The sequence below is a fragment of the Protopterus annectens genome, chromosome 8.part0 (genome assembly GCF_019279795.1).
Source record: "Protopterus annectens isolate FY-2018-M chromosome 8.part0, PAN1.0, whole genome shotgun sequence".
NCBI classification, from domain to species: domain Eukaryota; kingdom Metazoa; phylum Chordata; order Ceratodontiformes; family Protopteridae; genus Protopterus; species Protopterus annectens.
In genome coordinates this window covers 1787152316-1787169493 of record NC_056741.1, presented here as the reverse complement: position 1 = coordinate 1787169493, position 17178 = coordinate 1787152316, and the positions used below count along the sequence as shown (strand labels likewise).

Sequence of the window (17178 nt, the reverse complement as noted above, 5' to 3'; positions counted from 1 at the left end):
TTTGTCTCGTCAGGCTTCACATCCCCAATACTAAATTGGATATCCTCCGAATGGCTGGTCTAAGCTGAAGCTGCAACTATGGCTGAAATCATTGCTTCCTTATTCAGATTGTCATACAGCAGTCCTCTGGCTTCACACTCCTTGGTCAACTGGTCCTTTGTCAGCTTACTACACCCTTCGGCCGACATCTTTGCCTGCTGTCCCCGACTAACTAACTAAAAATAAATGAAACTGTGGTAGACTGAGATTCTTTATGTTTACTTTGTGGCTTTCAAGAGTGCACACCTTAATGACAACTACCCACAGGCTACTGAAGTCCAATTAAAACCCCACACTGATGGCATCAATTAATGTGACTTCCAGATAATATCCCACAGGACTGACACCAATTAATATGACATCCAGTTAATATCCCACCAGACTGGCACCAATTATTGTGATGTCCAGACAATATCCCACTGGGCTACCACCAATTAATGTGACTTCCCTTAATATCCTGGGTCAGTAACTAAGGAGCTTCAATCCTCAGTACTGACACCTTTGAGACTGTCATTTAAACAGGAGTAATATTTCACAATTTCCCCTAAGAACACAACAGGAGCACACTCTATAATGTGAGACTGGACTGTATAATTCTGTCCACCCCTAATATAACTCCTTATTACACCTCAGAGCAGTGTATCCCAGTTTATGACCTCTGATACACTGACAGTTAAATAAGTTAAATCTCACACATCCAAACACTTCTGGGAAAGCCAGACACAGTTTTCAGCTGTGTCCCTTCCCCAAAATAATATGGTAATGCTGCCAAAAAAAATCAGTGTCTCCGTGCCCTTCTACAGGGGTGTCCAATTATGATAATTAAAAATTAAAAACAAAATAGTAGCAAATGACCTAAGCAGCCAGTCTTTTGGAGTGATCTGAGAAGTTATCAAGGCATGTATAAGCACTCTCAAATAACTAAAGAAAAACACTGATTGTTCAGCCACAATGTAAGTTAATAAAAAATATTTAATACTGAGTAAAATGCTTAAAATATAAAACAATAATTCCCAATACACAAGCAGAACGCAGTCACCATGAAAATGAAATCAATACTGTAGGATAGAGATCCAACATTCAGAAAAACTCTAATTGATCTAGCTGATTAGTTATAATTTCCTAACTAACTAAAGAACACTACCCCTGATCTAAACTACATGATTACATTAGAGCAAAGGCAGGCTTAAATTTCTTGGCGAGTCCTTTTTTGGATATCTACTGCACAGTACATCTGTAATCAACTGACAACAGTAACTGACACTGACAACTGTCTTCAGCAGGCTGTTTTATAGACTAGCCTAAATGTCAACTGTTCCAGTTCTAGTTTTCATTTCATATTTTTAAATGCAACTAACAGGTGCTTTCTAAAATTTCCTTCCTGTCTTTCAGCTTCTGACAGTAATACATAGCAACTATCAACATTTCAATGACATAATTTCCTGATCAGCTGAATCTGACACAGTTTGGTAGTATTCAGGCCATTTCCTATAGATTGCTTAGGTTTCTATGTAGACAGAAATTATATGTTTTTTTTTTAATTAATGCAGTAGTCTCTTTGGATTGTAGCTGTGAAAAATGTTGTTTAGTGCTGGGCATTTTGTAGGTTTATATATTATGTCACAAGTTGGGTATATGTGAGATTGTGGCGTAATTTTTCTTTTACCGCTCGACAAAAAATCTTGAAGTAATTCAAGCCATTGCAATTATTTTAGGGCAGTGCAGTGGTAGGTTTTATATGATTTGTTAGCAGCAAATTTTGCAGCTTTGTTGTAACATTGTTCTAATTCAGTTCTTAGTGAAGGTTGAAGATTAGTGAGGATTTGTGCTGCATATAAGAGTGATATTAAGATGTAGATAAGAGCCAAGGTTGTTTTTGTGGTGTTAGTAAGAGATTTTCAACTGATTGTAACATTCCTGCTGAGTTTATTTTAATTTAATTGTGTGTTGAATGTGCTGATTAAATTTAACATTAACATATATTAACATCCCTAATAGTTTTATGGAACATCTTCTGTTACTGTATTTTCAAAGGAGATAATTTTAAAGTTGTTTTTCTTTCATGCATGATTTAGGGAATAAAATAAATAACTCATTACTATATTTTTTTTAGTTTAAACATAGATATGCATTGAGGAGCCAATTTTTGATGAAGGTAGAAGCTTCTTGTGGGGTTTCTTGAAGATGGCTAAGGATGTCTGCAGAACAAATATGGATTATATCATCCATGTATTGTATTAAGTAGGCTTGCTGTGAAAAAGTATATAAATTATTAATTAAAACATTATGGAGGAGTCTGGCAAGCGTAGTGCTTTTGGGTATACCTACTTTAATGGGCAAGAAGAGAGAGAAAGAGAAAGAGAGAGACATGCCATTTTATGGATTGATGTCTGTTGGATACATAGGTACTCAACCATTGGAGAATAGCCCATTATAGGACTAAAGAAGATATTTTTGCAGGAGGCTATTATGTGAGGCAGTGTTAAATACTTTCAACAAGTCAAGGAATAAAGCAAAAACAAGTCTGCCACTGTCCCTGGCTTGGTTGACTGTTTTTGTGATGGTTAGTAGGGTAGAAGTTATGCTGTCGCAGGACAAAAGCCATGTTTTGTGAGAGTGATGAGGAGTTAATGAAGAAGGCAGTGGAGTAGTTGCTTTGAATACATTTTTCTAGAATTTTAGACAGTGGGGAGAATATAGTTACAGATCTAAAGTGGGATAACTCAATTGAGTTACAACATTTATGGGGTTGAATAATGTATGAATTTTCCCAAGGCGATGGAGCAATGGAAACTTGAGCTGTTTATAAGAATATAGACTGTGTAGGCTATAGCATCAGCTGTTGTTTTGAGGCATTCTGCTCAAGAGGTTATTAGCTGATGCTGACTTGGGTTTTAGTTTTCTATAGATTAATGTGAGATGGGTTGCAAGTTGAAAAGAGATGAGTTATTAAGAATGGGATGATGTGTTTTGTGGGTTATGGATGGAGTCAATTTAGTAAGGATTACTGTGCTGCCAGTGAAGTGTGAGTGAATTGGATTCTGTTTCAGTTGCACAAGAGTTGAGAGAAGAGTCTGGCTTACTTTTGTTCTGGGGCATAACATTTATGGGAAGGAAAACCAGATTTTTTTTAATCAGTGTTAACCCGTTTTTGGTAAGATTCCATAGTTCTTTGAAGTTTCGCAGGTTTGGTTCATATGTTATCTTTTAACCATGTTTTCCAGGCTTTGTTTCTGTTCTGCATAAGTACTTTTGCTATGTCAAGGAGCATAGTTAGATACTACTCATTTCCTTCTTAATGGTACATGACAATTGAAAATAGTTATATTAAATTCCTAAACATCCTCATCTAAAGGTAGATCTTTTTTGCAGGAGCACTTCCTGTTTCCATTCCAGGACTAGAGGCTGCAAGGAGAAACAGGGAGGCAGATGGAGAGAGAACAAGATAATGGAGTGGTGAGAGAAATGGAAAAGAAACCAAATATCAAGACTAGAGAATGTGTGCAGGATTCTGAGATGTTTCATAGAAATCTGACTGATGGAGATGAGTTGCCAAATGATGGATGTATAATTACAAACTTCCATTCAGGAGGTTTGTGAGGTAATTTACTTAAAGAAACAGTGATGCAGAGTGAGACAGAAAATGAAGATGTTTCCAGGGAGAGCATTATAGAGAAAATAGAAAAGGAAGATGCAGAAACATTCCTGAAGAATAGTGTTGAGATGGAAAAGAAAACATATACAGAGAAAGTAAAAGAAGGCAAAAGGGAATTAGCAGAAAAGAAGGCAGAAGAAAATGAAAAATGGAAGTACATGGTAAGAATTCAAAGGCAGGTATGAAGTGAGGGACAAGTTAATAGCTCCTTTGGGTGTAAAAACACGTGAGGTAAGAGCATTTATTCCAATTAGCAAAGAGGAATTTTGTGACATTATATTTGAAACTGTTTTTTCAATGGAAATTATTCTTGAAGAATATGAAGAAAAGACTGTAACCCAGGAAATCTTAATGTACAAGACAGACAGACTTTGAAATGACATTTGAAAACTTTATGTAAGGAAGCACTGGACATTGCAAACGTTTGACAAAAGGAGTTTATGGAATGGTGGATGGGACTGTAATATTGTGTTAAAAATAGAAATAGAAAAAATGATACATATACCAAGCATGATAACTGTGGAGGGGAATATAGTATTGTAAAATACTAGGGACAATCCAAAACATATTTTGTGGAAAATACGGGCATTTGAAAAGTGATAAAAGAAAATGTTATATTTGTGGGGAAATGGGAAATTATGCAAAAATTGTAAATTGAAATATTATAAATGTAATAGAACTGGACATTTATGCACGGATTGCAAAAATGAACACAATAAGGAAAAAGAAAAGGAAAGAGAAGAAAATTAACAAAGAGAAGAAATTTTAGAAGTAGTAGAAACAGAAGAAAAACTAGATAAGAAAAAATAGGGCAAAGAGGAAGGTTCTGAAATAAGTAACAAAGAAGATATAAATCGAGAGGTAGTAAAAGAAAAAAAATATTATTTTGGTAAAAGGGTAGAAGACAGAAAAAAGAAAATGTAAAGGGATAAATACAAAAGAAAAAAAGAAAGGAAATGGATGAAAAAGAATATATACAGTCAATCATGAGGGTTTGGTATAATGGGTAAGGTGTTTAACTCACAGACAGAAGGTACAGTGTTTGATTTTCACCTTTTGGAGGGAAATTAGATAGGTTTAGAATGGCCTATTATGAAAGCTACCCTAGTGATTAGCTATGAACTTATAAAACCATCAATCTAAGGAAAAGAGAAAATGAAAATTTTAGAGTGTTTCTGTAAATGTGAATAGTATTAAGAATATAGTAAGAAGAATAGGGATTTTCAAGTGGCGTAATATGTGTGATGTAGATGTAATTATATTGGAAGACACAAGATTTTTAACAAATGAAGAAAGATAACAAACAGAGAAACTATGGGGAGGAAAGTTAATCTAGAATTTGGAAAATGAGAGATGTTCTAGAATAGCCATACTCTGTAGAAATACAGTACAGATATTAGATGTAACTTTTGAAAAAATGGGAAGATTAATCATTGTAGATTTAAAATGGAATGCATGGTGGTGGAATGCAGAAGTCCAGGAAGTAATCAAAAGAAAGAAGGAGTGCAGCAAAATGTGGGAGATAGAAAAGATGGACCAGGCTAGCAAGGAATACTGGTTGACTAGCAAAGAAACTAAGAAAGGAGTTGCAATAGCAAAGAATAGGGCATCACTGGCACTCTACCAGTTCCTGGGAAGTGACTCAGTAGGTGGCACAAAGAAACTGTATCAGGTTGAAAGTCAAAGACAGAAAGATAAAGAAGAAAGTAAGACTCCCTTCAAAGGGATGCCAGCAATAACCTGCTCACCAGTCCACAGAATAGCAAATGTAGGTAGAAGAAATACGTCCAGCCACTTCTGAATGCAGAAAACCCCACAGAAGCTGTACTGCACCAGACACTGCCTGCAATGAAAGAATAAGGGGAGTCCATCCTAGAAGAAGTAAGAACAGCATTAAGGAAAATGAAGTCAGGGAAAGCAGCAGGCTCTCAGATGACGTCACAGCAAATTTGATAAAGATACTGGGTGAGATTGGGAGAAATGGCTCCTGAGAGTATTTATAGCACTGTGGAGATAAACGCATATCCCAGATGACTGGAGAATAAGCATACTCATGCCAGTCTACAAGAACAAAGGGGACATCCACAACTGTGGGCAGTCCAGAGGTATCAAACTCCTGTCACACTGCATGAAATTCTGGAGAGGGTGACTGGTAAACAGTTATGCAGAATAGTAGAAAGTAAGAGTGGAGATGAGCAGTTTGGATTCAGATCAGGATGCAGCACAACTGATCTGATGTTTGCAGTTAGACATAGTTTTGAGGAAGGTAGAGATGAGGAAAGAGTCCAACTAGGCATTCTTATACTTGGAGTAAGCATATGGCAAGGTCCCAAGGAAGCTGATATGGGCAGTACTACAGTGGTACCAAGTCCCAGAAACATCAGTAGAATTAGTGCAGGCTATGTACAAGGACTCAATGAGTCAAGTATGAACACAGTTCGGTCTCACAGAAGGGTTTCCAGTAGGAGTGGGTGTACACCAGGGTTCATGAAATAATACAAAAGAGATTTGAAACTAAAATGGAAAATATTATGGAAGATAATATGTATAGTATATAGGGGAAGGGTTGTCAAGAATTACTAATGATAGAGAAAGTGTGTATGATATTATGAATAGAAAAGAAAAAGTGAAAATCATGATAAGGCATTTGATTCCATTTGACACAAAATCTTATGGGTAATAATAAAAAATTTAAGTGAGAAAGGTAAGAAATTATGTATGCTAGCATATAGTAATAGTAAAATAAAAACACTTGTAAAGGGTTGGTTAAGCCAGGAGGTACATATGAAAAGAGTGGTGTAAGACAGGGATGTCCAATCAGTTGTATACTCTTTGCATTAGTTATTGAATGTGATAGTATGTGAAATCAATTAAAAAATGAAGGAGACGCCCAACCGTACCGAATTACTCAGTGTTTACCGTGTGTGTGTGTGTGTGTGTGTGTGTGTGTGTGTGTGTGTGAAAATGGCTGGCTATAAATACTCAGGCTCAAACCCTGTACCTTGGGTACAGGGTAAAAAGAGCCTAAAGTCCCTAGCCACCACCACTTGTAAACATGTGCCTCATATTTTTTATCTGTTCCTGATAAAATTTGTGGTTTTCAGGATTTTTGTGGCAAATCACTGCAGGATTGAATTCATTACATAATGACAGGCATTTTAATTTCAGACTTCATATTCTTCAGAAAATAAACGGTAACACAAAAACTTTTATTTTAGCAATTTTCTAAGTTTATAAGATCTATATTTGAAAATTTTCCCTATTTTGGGTCTGTATTCCCCCATTATTGGTTTTGTCTAGGTTTTTTGTGCTAAGCGTTGAGACCTATGGTGAGAAGTGAGAACTGAATTTGTATTCCCCCATTATTGGCTTTGTCCAGGTTTTTTGTGCTAAGTGGTTGAGAGCTATCATGAGAAGTGAGAACTGAATTCACTAAATAATAACCATTTAAGTTTCAGTCTTCCTATCTTTCAGGAAACTGCTGATTTGGCATAGTGGTATGTTGCTCTGACTGTAGTGCACAGGGTTCTTGGTTCAAGACTTGCCAATGAAATGCATGGTGGTAACAACATTTTATTCTAGCAACTTTCCAAAATTATACAAGCAATGTTTAAAATGTGTCCCTTGTTTTTGGTCTTTTGCCCCCCCCCCCCAAAAAAAAAACTGAAATTGAAAATAGGTGCAAGAAACTGTGCAAGATGCCTATGATTTACACTAATGTCATTCTATTTATAGTGTGGGTGTGGAAGTAGACTTTTATGATGGAAATGTTTTGAATTGGGCAGTTTTGTCATTATTGGTTCATACATTTTGTTTAATTGCCTACAGCCTACTGGAAAAATGTTCAAACAATAAATGTAAAATGTGGGCTTTCTAACAAGTGTGCTGTATTATACAAGGAATATAATTTAATAAAGTCAGGAAAGTGTATCAAAGAACACATGTATGTTTCTTGTTTTGTGTGCAAGGGGCCAATGATTTGAAAACAGCCCAAAGGTAATCTTTATCCACCACTGGCCAGATGTATTTTCTTTGGATGTGGTGTGTGGGTTTCAATGCTGTTTCAATGAATGTGAGTTTCAAGGGCAGAGAAGTTTTAATGCCAAGTCTATTTTCATTGTGTTGCTTTGTTTAGCAGATGTCTATTGGTGCTTGTGCATTGGGCTGTAAAATGTAAAAAATAAAATCCAAATAATCATTGTAGAAGTAAAGCAGTATGCACACATTAGATTAGTGTTTATGGTAAATGGGGTGAAAAAGCCAGGTAATAGAACATTGGTATGGCTGCAGGGGGACTCTGGTACCATATTTTGGTTGTTCTTCAGTTTGCATTTGAAAGTTGGTATCCCACAATTCCATTGGAGTGGATGGGGTTGCATAATTATGTACGCAAATTTTATGTTAATCAACGTACAGATTTGTACCTATTTTTCATGGGCCTTGTCCAGATTTTTGATGTTTCCAGGTTGAGAGGGATGCATTGTAATAATTGCAAAAATAACAAAATTTGGATAAAAGTCATAATTTGGAAAAATTACTGCCTAGATGTGATAGCAATGGCTTCAAATAAAGAGAAAATTACAGGATGAGGTGATGTAGTAAATGTATGGAGTATATATTTTGCAATGAATGAAATTTCTGTGTTCAGTATAAAATTTGGGAATAAAGATGTAAGTGGAATTCAACAGGAAAAATAGAAGAAATAAAACAAACCTGTGTTTTCTGGAGAACATATAAATTATCATTCAGAAGAAAAGCTTATTTGATAAATTCAGTACTAATTGCAAAATAGCATACTTTGCAAGTGTATTTACATTGGCAACAGTATTTGGAAAGGAATTATTGCAAATAATGTTTTCATTTATATGGGGTTCTAGATTAAACCCAGTAAAAAGAGGAGTTTTTTTATGGAAATAAAGAAGAAGGAGGTTTAGGGTTAATTACCCCAGTAGTATATGCTGGTTCATTAAATTTGTACAAATTGTTAAAGTGGATAAATGAAAAAAAATGAGAGATTAGTAGTAAAATCATATAAGTATGATAAATTTGGGGGCATGGTAAAAAAGAAAAAAATAGTGTATAAATTAAGAAATAAAATGTTACCACAAAACATACATTTGTAGAAAATAAAAACTGATGATACAGAAAAATAGAAAAGTATGATATAAGAATGTAATGATAAAATATTACTATTTAAAACCACAGGAAAATCTAACAGATGAAAAAATTTAAAGCTATAAAAAATAAGAAGAAAATGATGTAATCAGAAAGTAGAACTTCAAGATTTTTGTGGAGAGAGGTAATAGATAAATTACCAGTAAAAGGAAATATGCCATTTAAAAAGAAAAGTGATATAATGTGTTTGCAATGTAAAGAAAAATAGGTAAATCTGGCTTCCCAGGCCAAGGAAAATCACAAAGCATGTTTTAGCTATGTCTGCAACCTCAAAGGCAATGCACAATTGTATGCAGAGCTTGATAATAGAGCTACCTATACAGAGCCAGAAGATATAGCAAGCCTACTGGCCAACAAATTCATTTCCAGATTTACCTCTCTTTTAATCTTCCTTCAGGAAATACCATCAAATATAGCTTCCCTTATTATCACTAGGGAATAAATCCTTAATGCTATCTCTAAGGCCAAGAACACTACGTTAATGGGCACAGACAATATCTCAAGAAGCCTTCTAAATATCATGAAATGTGATCTATCAGGCCCTCTTGAATATTTAATTGTAGCCTCTAAATAGGCTTTGTGCTTCATGAATGTAGAACAGCAACAGTCATCCCTCTTCAAAAAGGCAGGCCATCTACATACCCCAGAAACTACAGACCCATAAGTCTCATATGCAAAGCCATGGAAAGCATTATCATGGAAATTATCAATAATGGCATAGGAGAACTCCACACACTGAACCCAATCCAATTTGGTTTCATCAAGGCCAGGACATGCCTACACAACATGGTGGACTTCTTTGAGAAGGTCAAAAAAGTAATGAATTAGGGCAAAATGGTTCACACTGCCTACTTTGACCTGGCCAAGGTATTTGACACAATACCCCATGCAAGCATTACTGACACACTCAAGAGGTCATTTACAAACCCTTATGTCACCTGGTGGATAGCCAGCTGGCTCAGAGACAGGACCCAGTAAGTTAGAATTGTGGAGTCCACCTATACAAAGTGGCCATTCACAAGCACAGTCCCTCAGGGAATGGTCCTGGGGTTGCTCCTTTTTGGCATGTACTTCACTGAAGTCAATGCCAATGTCAGTGGCCTCTGGCTGACTAAATTTGCAGATGATTGCAAATTAGAAGCTGCCATTGAATCCCCCACTGACACAAATACACTCCAGGAAGGGCTGAAACAGACAAACAACTAGTGTCAGAGGCATGGACTAAAACGAAATGCCAAGAAATGCATAATAGTGTCCTACGGGAAGTCATACATGCCTGGTAACTATAATATTGACAACACACCCTTAAGAGTTGACCCAGTAGTCAGGGACTTGGGGACACACATGGATAGTAATCTAGCCTTTGACATTCATGTGTCTACAGTAGTGAGGAAATCATTCAATGTCGTGCAACTTATAAACAAAGGTATGGCATCTAGGTCCAAGGAAGTCATTGTTCAACTGTATTCAGCATTCATCAGACCTATCATTTAGTACAATGTCCCTTTGGTATGTACCTAACCAGGCATATCCAACAATTGGAACATCCAAAGAGATTCCTCACTAAAAGAAAACAGGGTGTAACAAGTTCTATACAGACCACCTCAAAGTCCTATCCCTGTATTCTGTCTCTCACAGGCTGTTGAGGGGAGATTTAAAAGCATAATAAGACCCCACTGTGATGGACATCCTGCACATCTGGAAAATAAACAGCACCAGAATTACTCATTCTGAATTAGCTATGATATAAATAGGACCTGTTGGAGATACAAATATGTATCCCAGAGACTACCCCTTCTCTGGAAAAGGTTCCACATCCACCCCAACCCAATTCAATGTGACTTGGACAGCTGGATGGGGAGCAGGAAATTCATCCCTGGTTTGGCACCAATGTCTCTAATGGACATAGGCAACCTGTAAATGGTTCATCTCCAAGGCCCCTGATTGTAAATGTTTCATCTCCTAAGCCCCTGCTTACACTTAGCAAAGGTACCAGAACTTGTCAGAGAATTGGGATGCATAGCTAGGCATAAAATGGCCCTTGTAGTAAATAGCCTAGTAAACACATATGAACCTATGGAACATGTGTTTTTGAAATGTAAAAAAGTAAAAAGATTATGAGGAAAACTATGTAAAGAAAAATTTTTGAAGATATAAAGGAAGTGGATAAAATAAACATGGATATGTTTAAATATGGATATTAGAAGAATAGAAGCAAATAATATGTTAAAAGAATATATAAAAAGTTATTGTGTATGGAATGAAAGAATAAATGAAATTATGTTTAATGGTAAATGGATTTTAGCAACAGTATTAAGTAAAATCAGATGGTGGATATGGTAAAAGGAGTGGGGATCCAATAGGGATGAACATTTTGCATGACTGTAAAGGAAATTATGAATATGTGTGAACATATTTGTATATCTAGATACTTGTACATTTGTAAACATTTGTAAATGGATCTACTTTAAGTAATCAAAGTACCACTTTATAGAATCATAAAACGGCGAGACCATGTTGGTAAAACTTAATTCAGTGAACTCCCGGAACATTGTATTTTGCCACCGGGAAACTAACTACTTGGTCACCATGGCAAACTTTGCCCTTTTTTCCACTGTAGTGCAATCTTGGAGTTGGTATATTTAGATGGGAGGATTGTGGGGGTGTGGGAGGCAAAGCCCCCAACTTTGTTGGGTGTAATTTGCTTTGGTTTGTATTCTGATTATTAGTGGCCAAGTGGTTAGTTTCCCGGTGGCAAAATACAATATTCCAGGAGTTCACTGATTTAAGTTTTTGGCAAAGTGGTCTCGATGGTCTGTGATTTGACGAAGTGGTAATTTGATTATTTAAAGTAGATATTTGTAAATATGTTGGAAATAAGACTTTGTTTTACATATAGATAAAGGGTCCCTTCTGTTTTAAATAGGTGATTTAGGATATTTTATATCCACCTGAGCTCCCATTAACTCAAGTAGGTGGGTTTCAGTTTAACATCTCATCTGAGGGGTGACACACTCAGGAGTGCAGGATCCCCCTAATGATGCACAATAGTGTCAGCAGTCAATCTACCGGGTGGGTGAATAGAACCCACATCCTTCTGTACTAAAGTTTATGATAGAAGATAATTACTGAAGGCATCAGGCATAGCACCAGAAGAATTATATTTGTTGGATTCAGATACTATTATCCAATTTAGTTCTGTGTCATTATCTTTAGTTTTGTTATATCTAGTGGGAGTAGTTATGTGTTGAGTGAAACCACAGAGACGTACGCTTATGTGGGGAAAGTCTGAGGTAAAAGTTTGCCAGTCAGTATTGATATCTCCTAGAATTATTTTCTCACTTGAGATATTATTAGATACGATACCGTCCAGTAAGATTAAATGGTTTCCTGGGAAATGTACAGAACTATTATAGCCAAGCTTTTGTAGTTGTTCAGTTTAAGTAATCTTATAAGAAGTTCCATGCTTAGGACGTTTGGTATAGTGTGTAGGTAAGGTAAAAGTTCATATCACTCAGTGTACAAAATGGCTATACCACCTTCTATTTCATGTTTTGGATCTGTCCTGATAGTATATATAGCCTGGTGGTAATATTTCTATTCCCTTTATTATGGGTTTAAGCTAGGTTTCAGTGATAACTAGGATGTCTATGATGTGATGAGAAATCCAGGCATGGAGTTCAGTTATTTTATTATCAGTGCATTGAAGATTAAGAAGAATTCTTCTGCCTTTAAAATGATTACATGTAGAGAATGACACCCCTTTCCAACATAAAAATAGTGTCTAGTTGTACCTATGCATTCTGGAGAAGGCCACTAATCAGTACTGCTATTTATATTGTAAGCAGTATCTTTATCTCAATTTACTTGTGGGAGGCATGAATACTTAGAGGGAAGTTCTGAAGGAATTAAAAAAGTTGCACCCGAAATTATGCAAAAGATTACTTTCTAACTGATGAAACTTTCACATATTATAAAAAATACACAGACCAAATTACCTGTTTACTTTTCACCTTCTGTGAGTTGTGGCACTGTGTGTGGCACCCTTAAAGGTACTGTAAACATGCTGATAGTGGTATGAGGCACAAGGCAGAATGTTTGTTTATACTTGGAGTGGTTCATCAAAAATATGGTGTCAGCAAGTGGTATGCATACATTAATCTCTTTAACTTAAAAGGTTAAGCAGAAGATTGTATATAATTAGAATTTACCTTTTGCATTCAACTTTGATTTTACATATTGGTAGGCTTTCTCTATTTGTTCTGAGCTTGTGATATCCATTTGTAAAACATGCAGATTATTGGAGCAACATTTTTTTAACTCACTGGCACCAGTTCCACTTTCATTTAAGAAGCCAGCAAAAACGGTAAACCCTTGAGCATCTAGGTGTTTTACGAGTTCATATCCAAATCCTGAGTCACACCCTGCATTGAATGAAATGACAGAATAGAAGATTTGTTATACTTCTATTCTGCAGTATAATGCTCATTAGAAATTTCAGTCAGCAACAATTCCATTAACAGTTACAATCTTATGACTACTGTTTCAAAAAAATATAGTAAAATAAATTAAAACAAAGTAATAGAAATATACTCTACACTGTATAAAATACATAAGCTCTTGATTTTGCATTTCTGTATATATAAAATATAAAATGGAAACATTCACCTCATACACCAATGACTGATGCAGAACCTAGTTTATTATATGTAAAATGAGAAACAACATTATTTACTCCATTTTTATTTGTATTATTGAGATGCATTGAAATACATCTGATGAAGTAGCTTGGCTATGAAAACGCTTATGCTTTTACATTGTGTACATTAAAAACGGATTTATTTTGGTAGCCTTTGGTTGTCCTTGGATTCTTCTGTGTATTTTCTGTGTTTTGTGACTTCTTAAGTGGACCCAAGTTGTGGTTTTGGTTGGTGGTTGTTGGTTTTAGCATTATTTACTTCATTTTTATTTTTATTATGAAGATTTTATTCCTAGTTATGCAGATGAGCACTGGGAATTTTTTTCACAAAAGTTGAAAGTCTGTTAAATGGCAAAGGTTCATAGATTACTACTTAGCTAATTGCTCTTGTGGACCATTTTAAGCCTATTATTCCATATAAGAATCAAGCCTTACACCTTGTTTCTGCAAGGTGAACACCTTAAGCATTATGGCAACCTCCAAACTTCACACAGAGGGCTTCAAGGATGTGGCTTAGGGTAGTAACGGAAAGCACGCCTATTTGCTGTTGCAGCAATACACTACAGTTTCCTCCCCTGCAGTGACACAAAGGTAAAGTGCATCCTCACAGGAATACATTTATTTATTTGTTTACTTTATATGTTTTATTTGTTATCCAGGTAACCACAACTTGCCACATGTGCCTCTTTTTGGGTGTGACCCAGGAGCAATGACAGTTTAAATAATTTGCTCAAGAGTTGCACAGTTTGCAAATGAAGAGAGAGAGACAGAATCAAACCCAAGATGTCAGGATGCAGCTAAGATATCAAGATGCAGCGGATGTTAACCAGGTAACCACAACTTGCCACATGTGCCTCTTTTTGTGTGTGACCCAGGAGCAATGACTGTTTAAATAATTTCCTGAAGAGTCATACAGTTTGCAAATGAAGGCAAAGAGAGAGAGAATCAAACCCAAGCTGTGAGGATGCAGCTGATGTTGACCAGGTAAGCACAAGTGGTCACATGTGCCTCTTTGTGGTGGTAACCCAAAAGCACTGATAGTTTAAACAATTCACTCAGAGTTGCACAGTCTGCAAATGAAGACTGAGGGGGGAATCAAACCCAGTATGTCAGGATGCAGCTCATTAGCAGTCCAAAACTATAATTCTGCAGTAAACTATTACAGACAGTAGCACAGATTTGCATCCATCATGACATTTCTACTCAGCCTGCTTCCACCGCAACAAATGCTGGCGTAGGCATTATACGCCTTCCATTAAGATGGTGAGTCACTTCTTAATAACTGAATCTGACAAACACCACTTCTGTAATGCATTCTTTGCAGACTAAGCTTCTACAATTGGGGAAAAATTATTTTCATACTTGGGGTGAGATGTTACTGCACCACCTCCAGGTGTATGGGAGTCCCCATACAGAAGCTGCACTTCTGCAGTTTCATTTTACCTCAGTATTTAAACAACTGTTAATCTGAATTACCACTTCCAGTAAAATGGCATTAAATGAGTACTTAGTAATGCATGTGCCATTTACACAGAGAATATGAGTCTGGCTTCTGTAGTGACATGAAGAGAGAGACCATGTATATATGTGGTGTCCATCTTTTCCCCGCAATGTTTCAGATAATGAATGTATGCCAGTGTTTCCTTTGACATGGTAGAAGGCAAAACACTTCTTGAGGAATATTATTAGTACAGAAAAAAGTTTGCTCGATATTTGATAGGTTCATAGGTAAGTACTAGGCTAGCTGCCCTAACAGGTAATTTTAAGCTTAGAAATTTCCTTTCAAAGGTAAGAATCAAACCCTGTAACTTGTGTCTGTGAGGTAAACACCTTAACCATTATGCCCACTCCAAAATGAGGGCTAAGGAAATCAAACTCTGTACCATGGGAACAACAGCTCACAGCCTTAACCTTTTGTGCCAACTGCCAGGCTTAATAGCAGATGATACCTTGGGAGACATTTTTCACCCTTTGTCCCCTCGGACCTTCCCACCCCCGACTCTGTTCCTCCAGCCCAATACTTGAAGACATTTCTGAAATTTAACAGAAAATGGGTAAAGGTGTTTGTATTTTTTTCTTTTCTTCATTTAACTCTATTCCTTTAGCTTTTCAAAAAGGCAGTGCTATACAGATGGGATGGTTACATTTCATGCTAATAAATGTAGTTTCAGTACAAAATTTCATTTCATATATGTCCACTGCCCTGCATTATACAAGTTCTGTGCTGCTGTTATTGTACAAATGGTGAAAAATCTGATTGAAATAAATGGTATGTTTGCAGTGTTATTTTTATTTTGATCATTGCCAAAACTATGTTTATGTAACAGAGACCAAAGCTGTGTTGTCAGTAGCTCTACATGATACAGTCCGGGACTGGTTTCTGAACTGTTGTTCCATATCCCAAAGCTTTGTTTCACTTTTTTTTTCTTTTTTTTTAAGTTGGATCTATCCACTGGAGTCTAGTGATATCACTGTCATCTAACTACATATAACTACAGTTTATAATTTCTGTCTTCATTGTAGAGTGGTCATCATTCTTTTGCCATTCTGTGTTCTATGTAGTACATACATGACACTCCAGGCCTCTTTATAGCTTAGTAAGTTACATCTTCATCTAATGTTCCCAGGTGGTCCAATATTACTGCAACGTAAGTCTAGGCGCTTTCATTGCTTATTTGCTTATTGGCCTTTCATGTTGGAATATAAGACTCATCACTTGACTAACCTGTAGCAAGAATGAACTACATGGTTTCTGATGTCTACAAATAGGTCTACTTCACATACCCGAAACACCGCATAACCAAAGACCATATAACCAAACCAAGAATGCTAAAACTTCAAATAAATGAATGATCACAAAGCCAAAATGTTTCCCAGGGTAAGTAACCACTAAGAAACACCACAAATAACCTCGCACGCAGGACTAGTGCAACGGCCAAAGAAAATCACAATGTAAACCAAAAAATAGCCAACACTAATAGAACACCATTTATTTAAATTATAAGGTGTGACTACAGAATCATACCGGTTTCAGCAAATAGCCTTCTTCAGTGATACTAAAACATTCTGTTCACTGACTATATATAGTCAGAAAGCTAATTAGCTAACAAATTAGCTAACAAATTAGATAACACATCGATGAGTGTTCATTTAAAGTGATATGGTATAAATTTAAATTAAAACCATGAAAAATGGAAGGTACAAAAGGCAACTGATAACCAAAAAAGTATACCAAGTACCCAGCGTCAGTGAAAGCGTTTATTCCAGCAAGACAGTAAGGCAGCAGAACCAATCAAATACGTAGTCACCAAATTAATTCACGTTTCGTCAGTAACTTCCTCAGCATACAGAAAACAGTCTTAAGAGCCCCCGGGAAAGAAATCACTAGCAGCAGTTTGAAGTGAAGTAATATGTGCACAACAGCAAACCTGTAGTCCAAACCAGAGAAACCAGCTTCACTCTCCACCCTTCTGACAAGGCACAACACAGTCTTCAAAGGTTACTTGATAAAGCTCAGAATTCCTCTGAGCGAAAGCGCTTGTGTGTTATCATTCTGTGGTTCTGAATAAAGGAATTATTTGAATTTGTTTGGTACCTACCTGGATTTACT

General features: G+C 36.3%; 1 protein-coding gene across 1 annotated transcript in view; it reads right to left on the bottom strand.

Moving 5' to 3' along the window:
* The window catches only part of LOC122809644 (estradiol 17-beta-dehydrogenase 2-like), a 154401-nt gene that overhangs the window by 117278 nt on the left and 19945 nt on the right, over positions 1 to 17178 (bottom strand). Inside the window, exon 2 of the mRNA XM_044081289.1 lies at positions 13081 to 13293. Coding sequence (XP_043937224.1) covers positions 13081 to 13293 — 213 coding nt within the window. The remainder of the gene's footprint in view (positions 1 to 13080; positions 13294 to 17178) is intronic.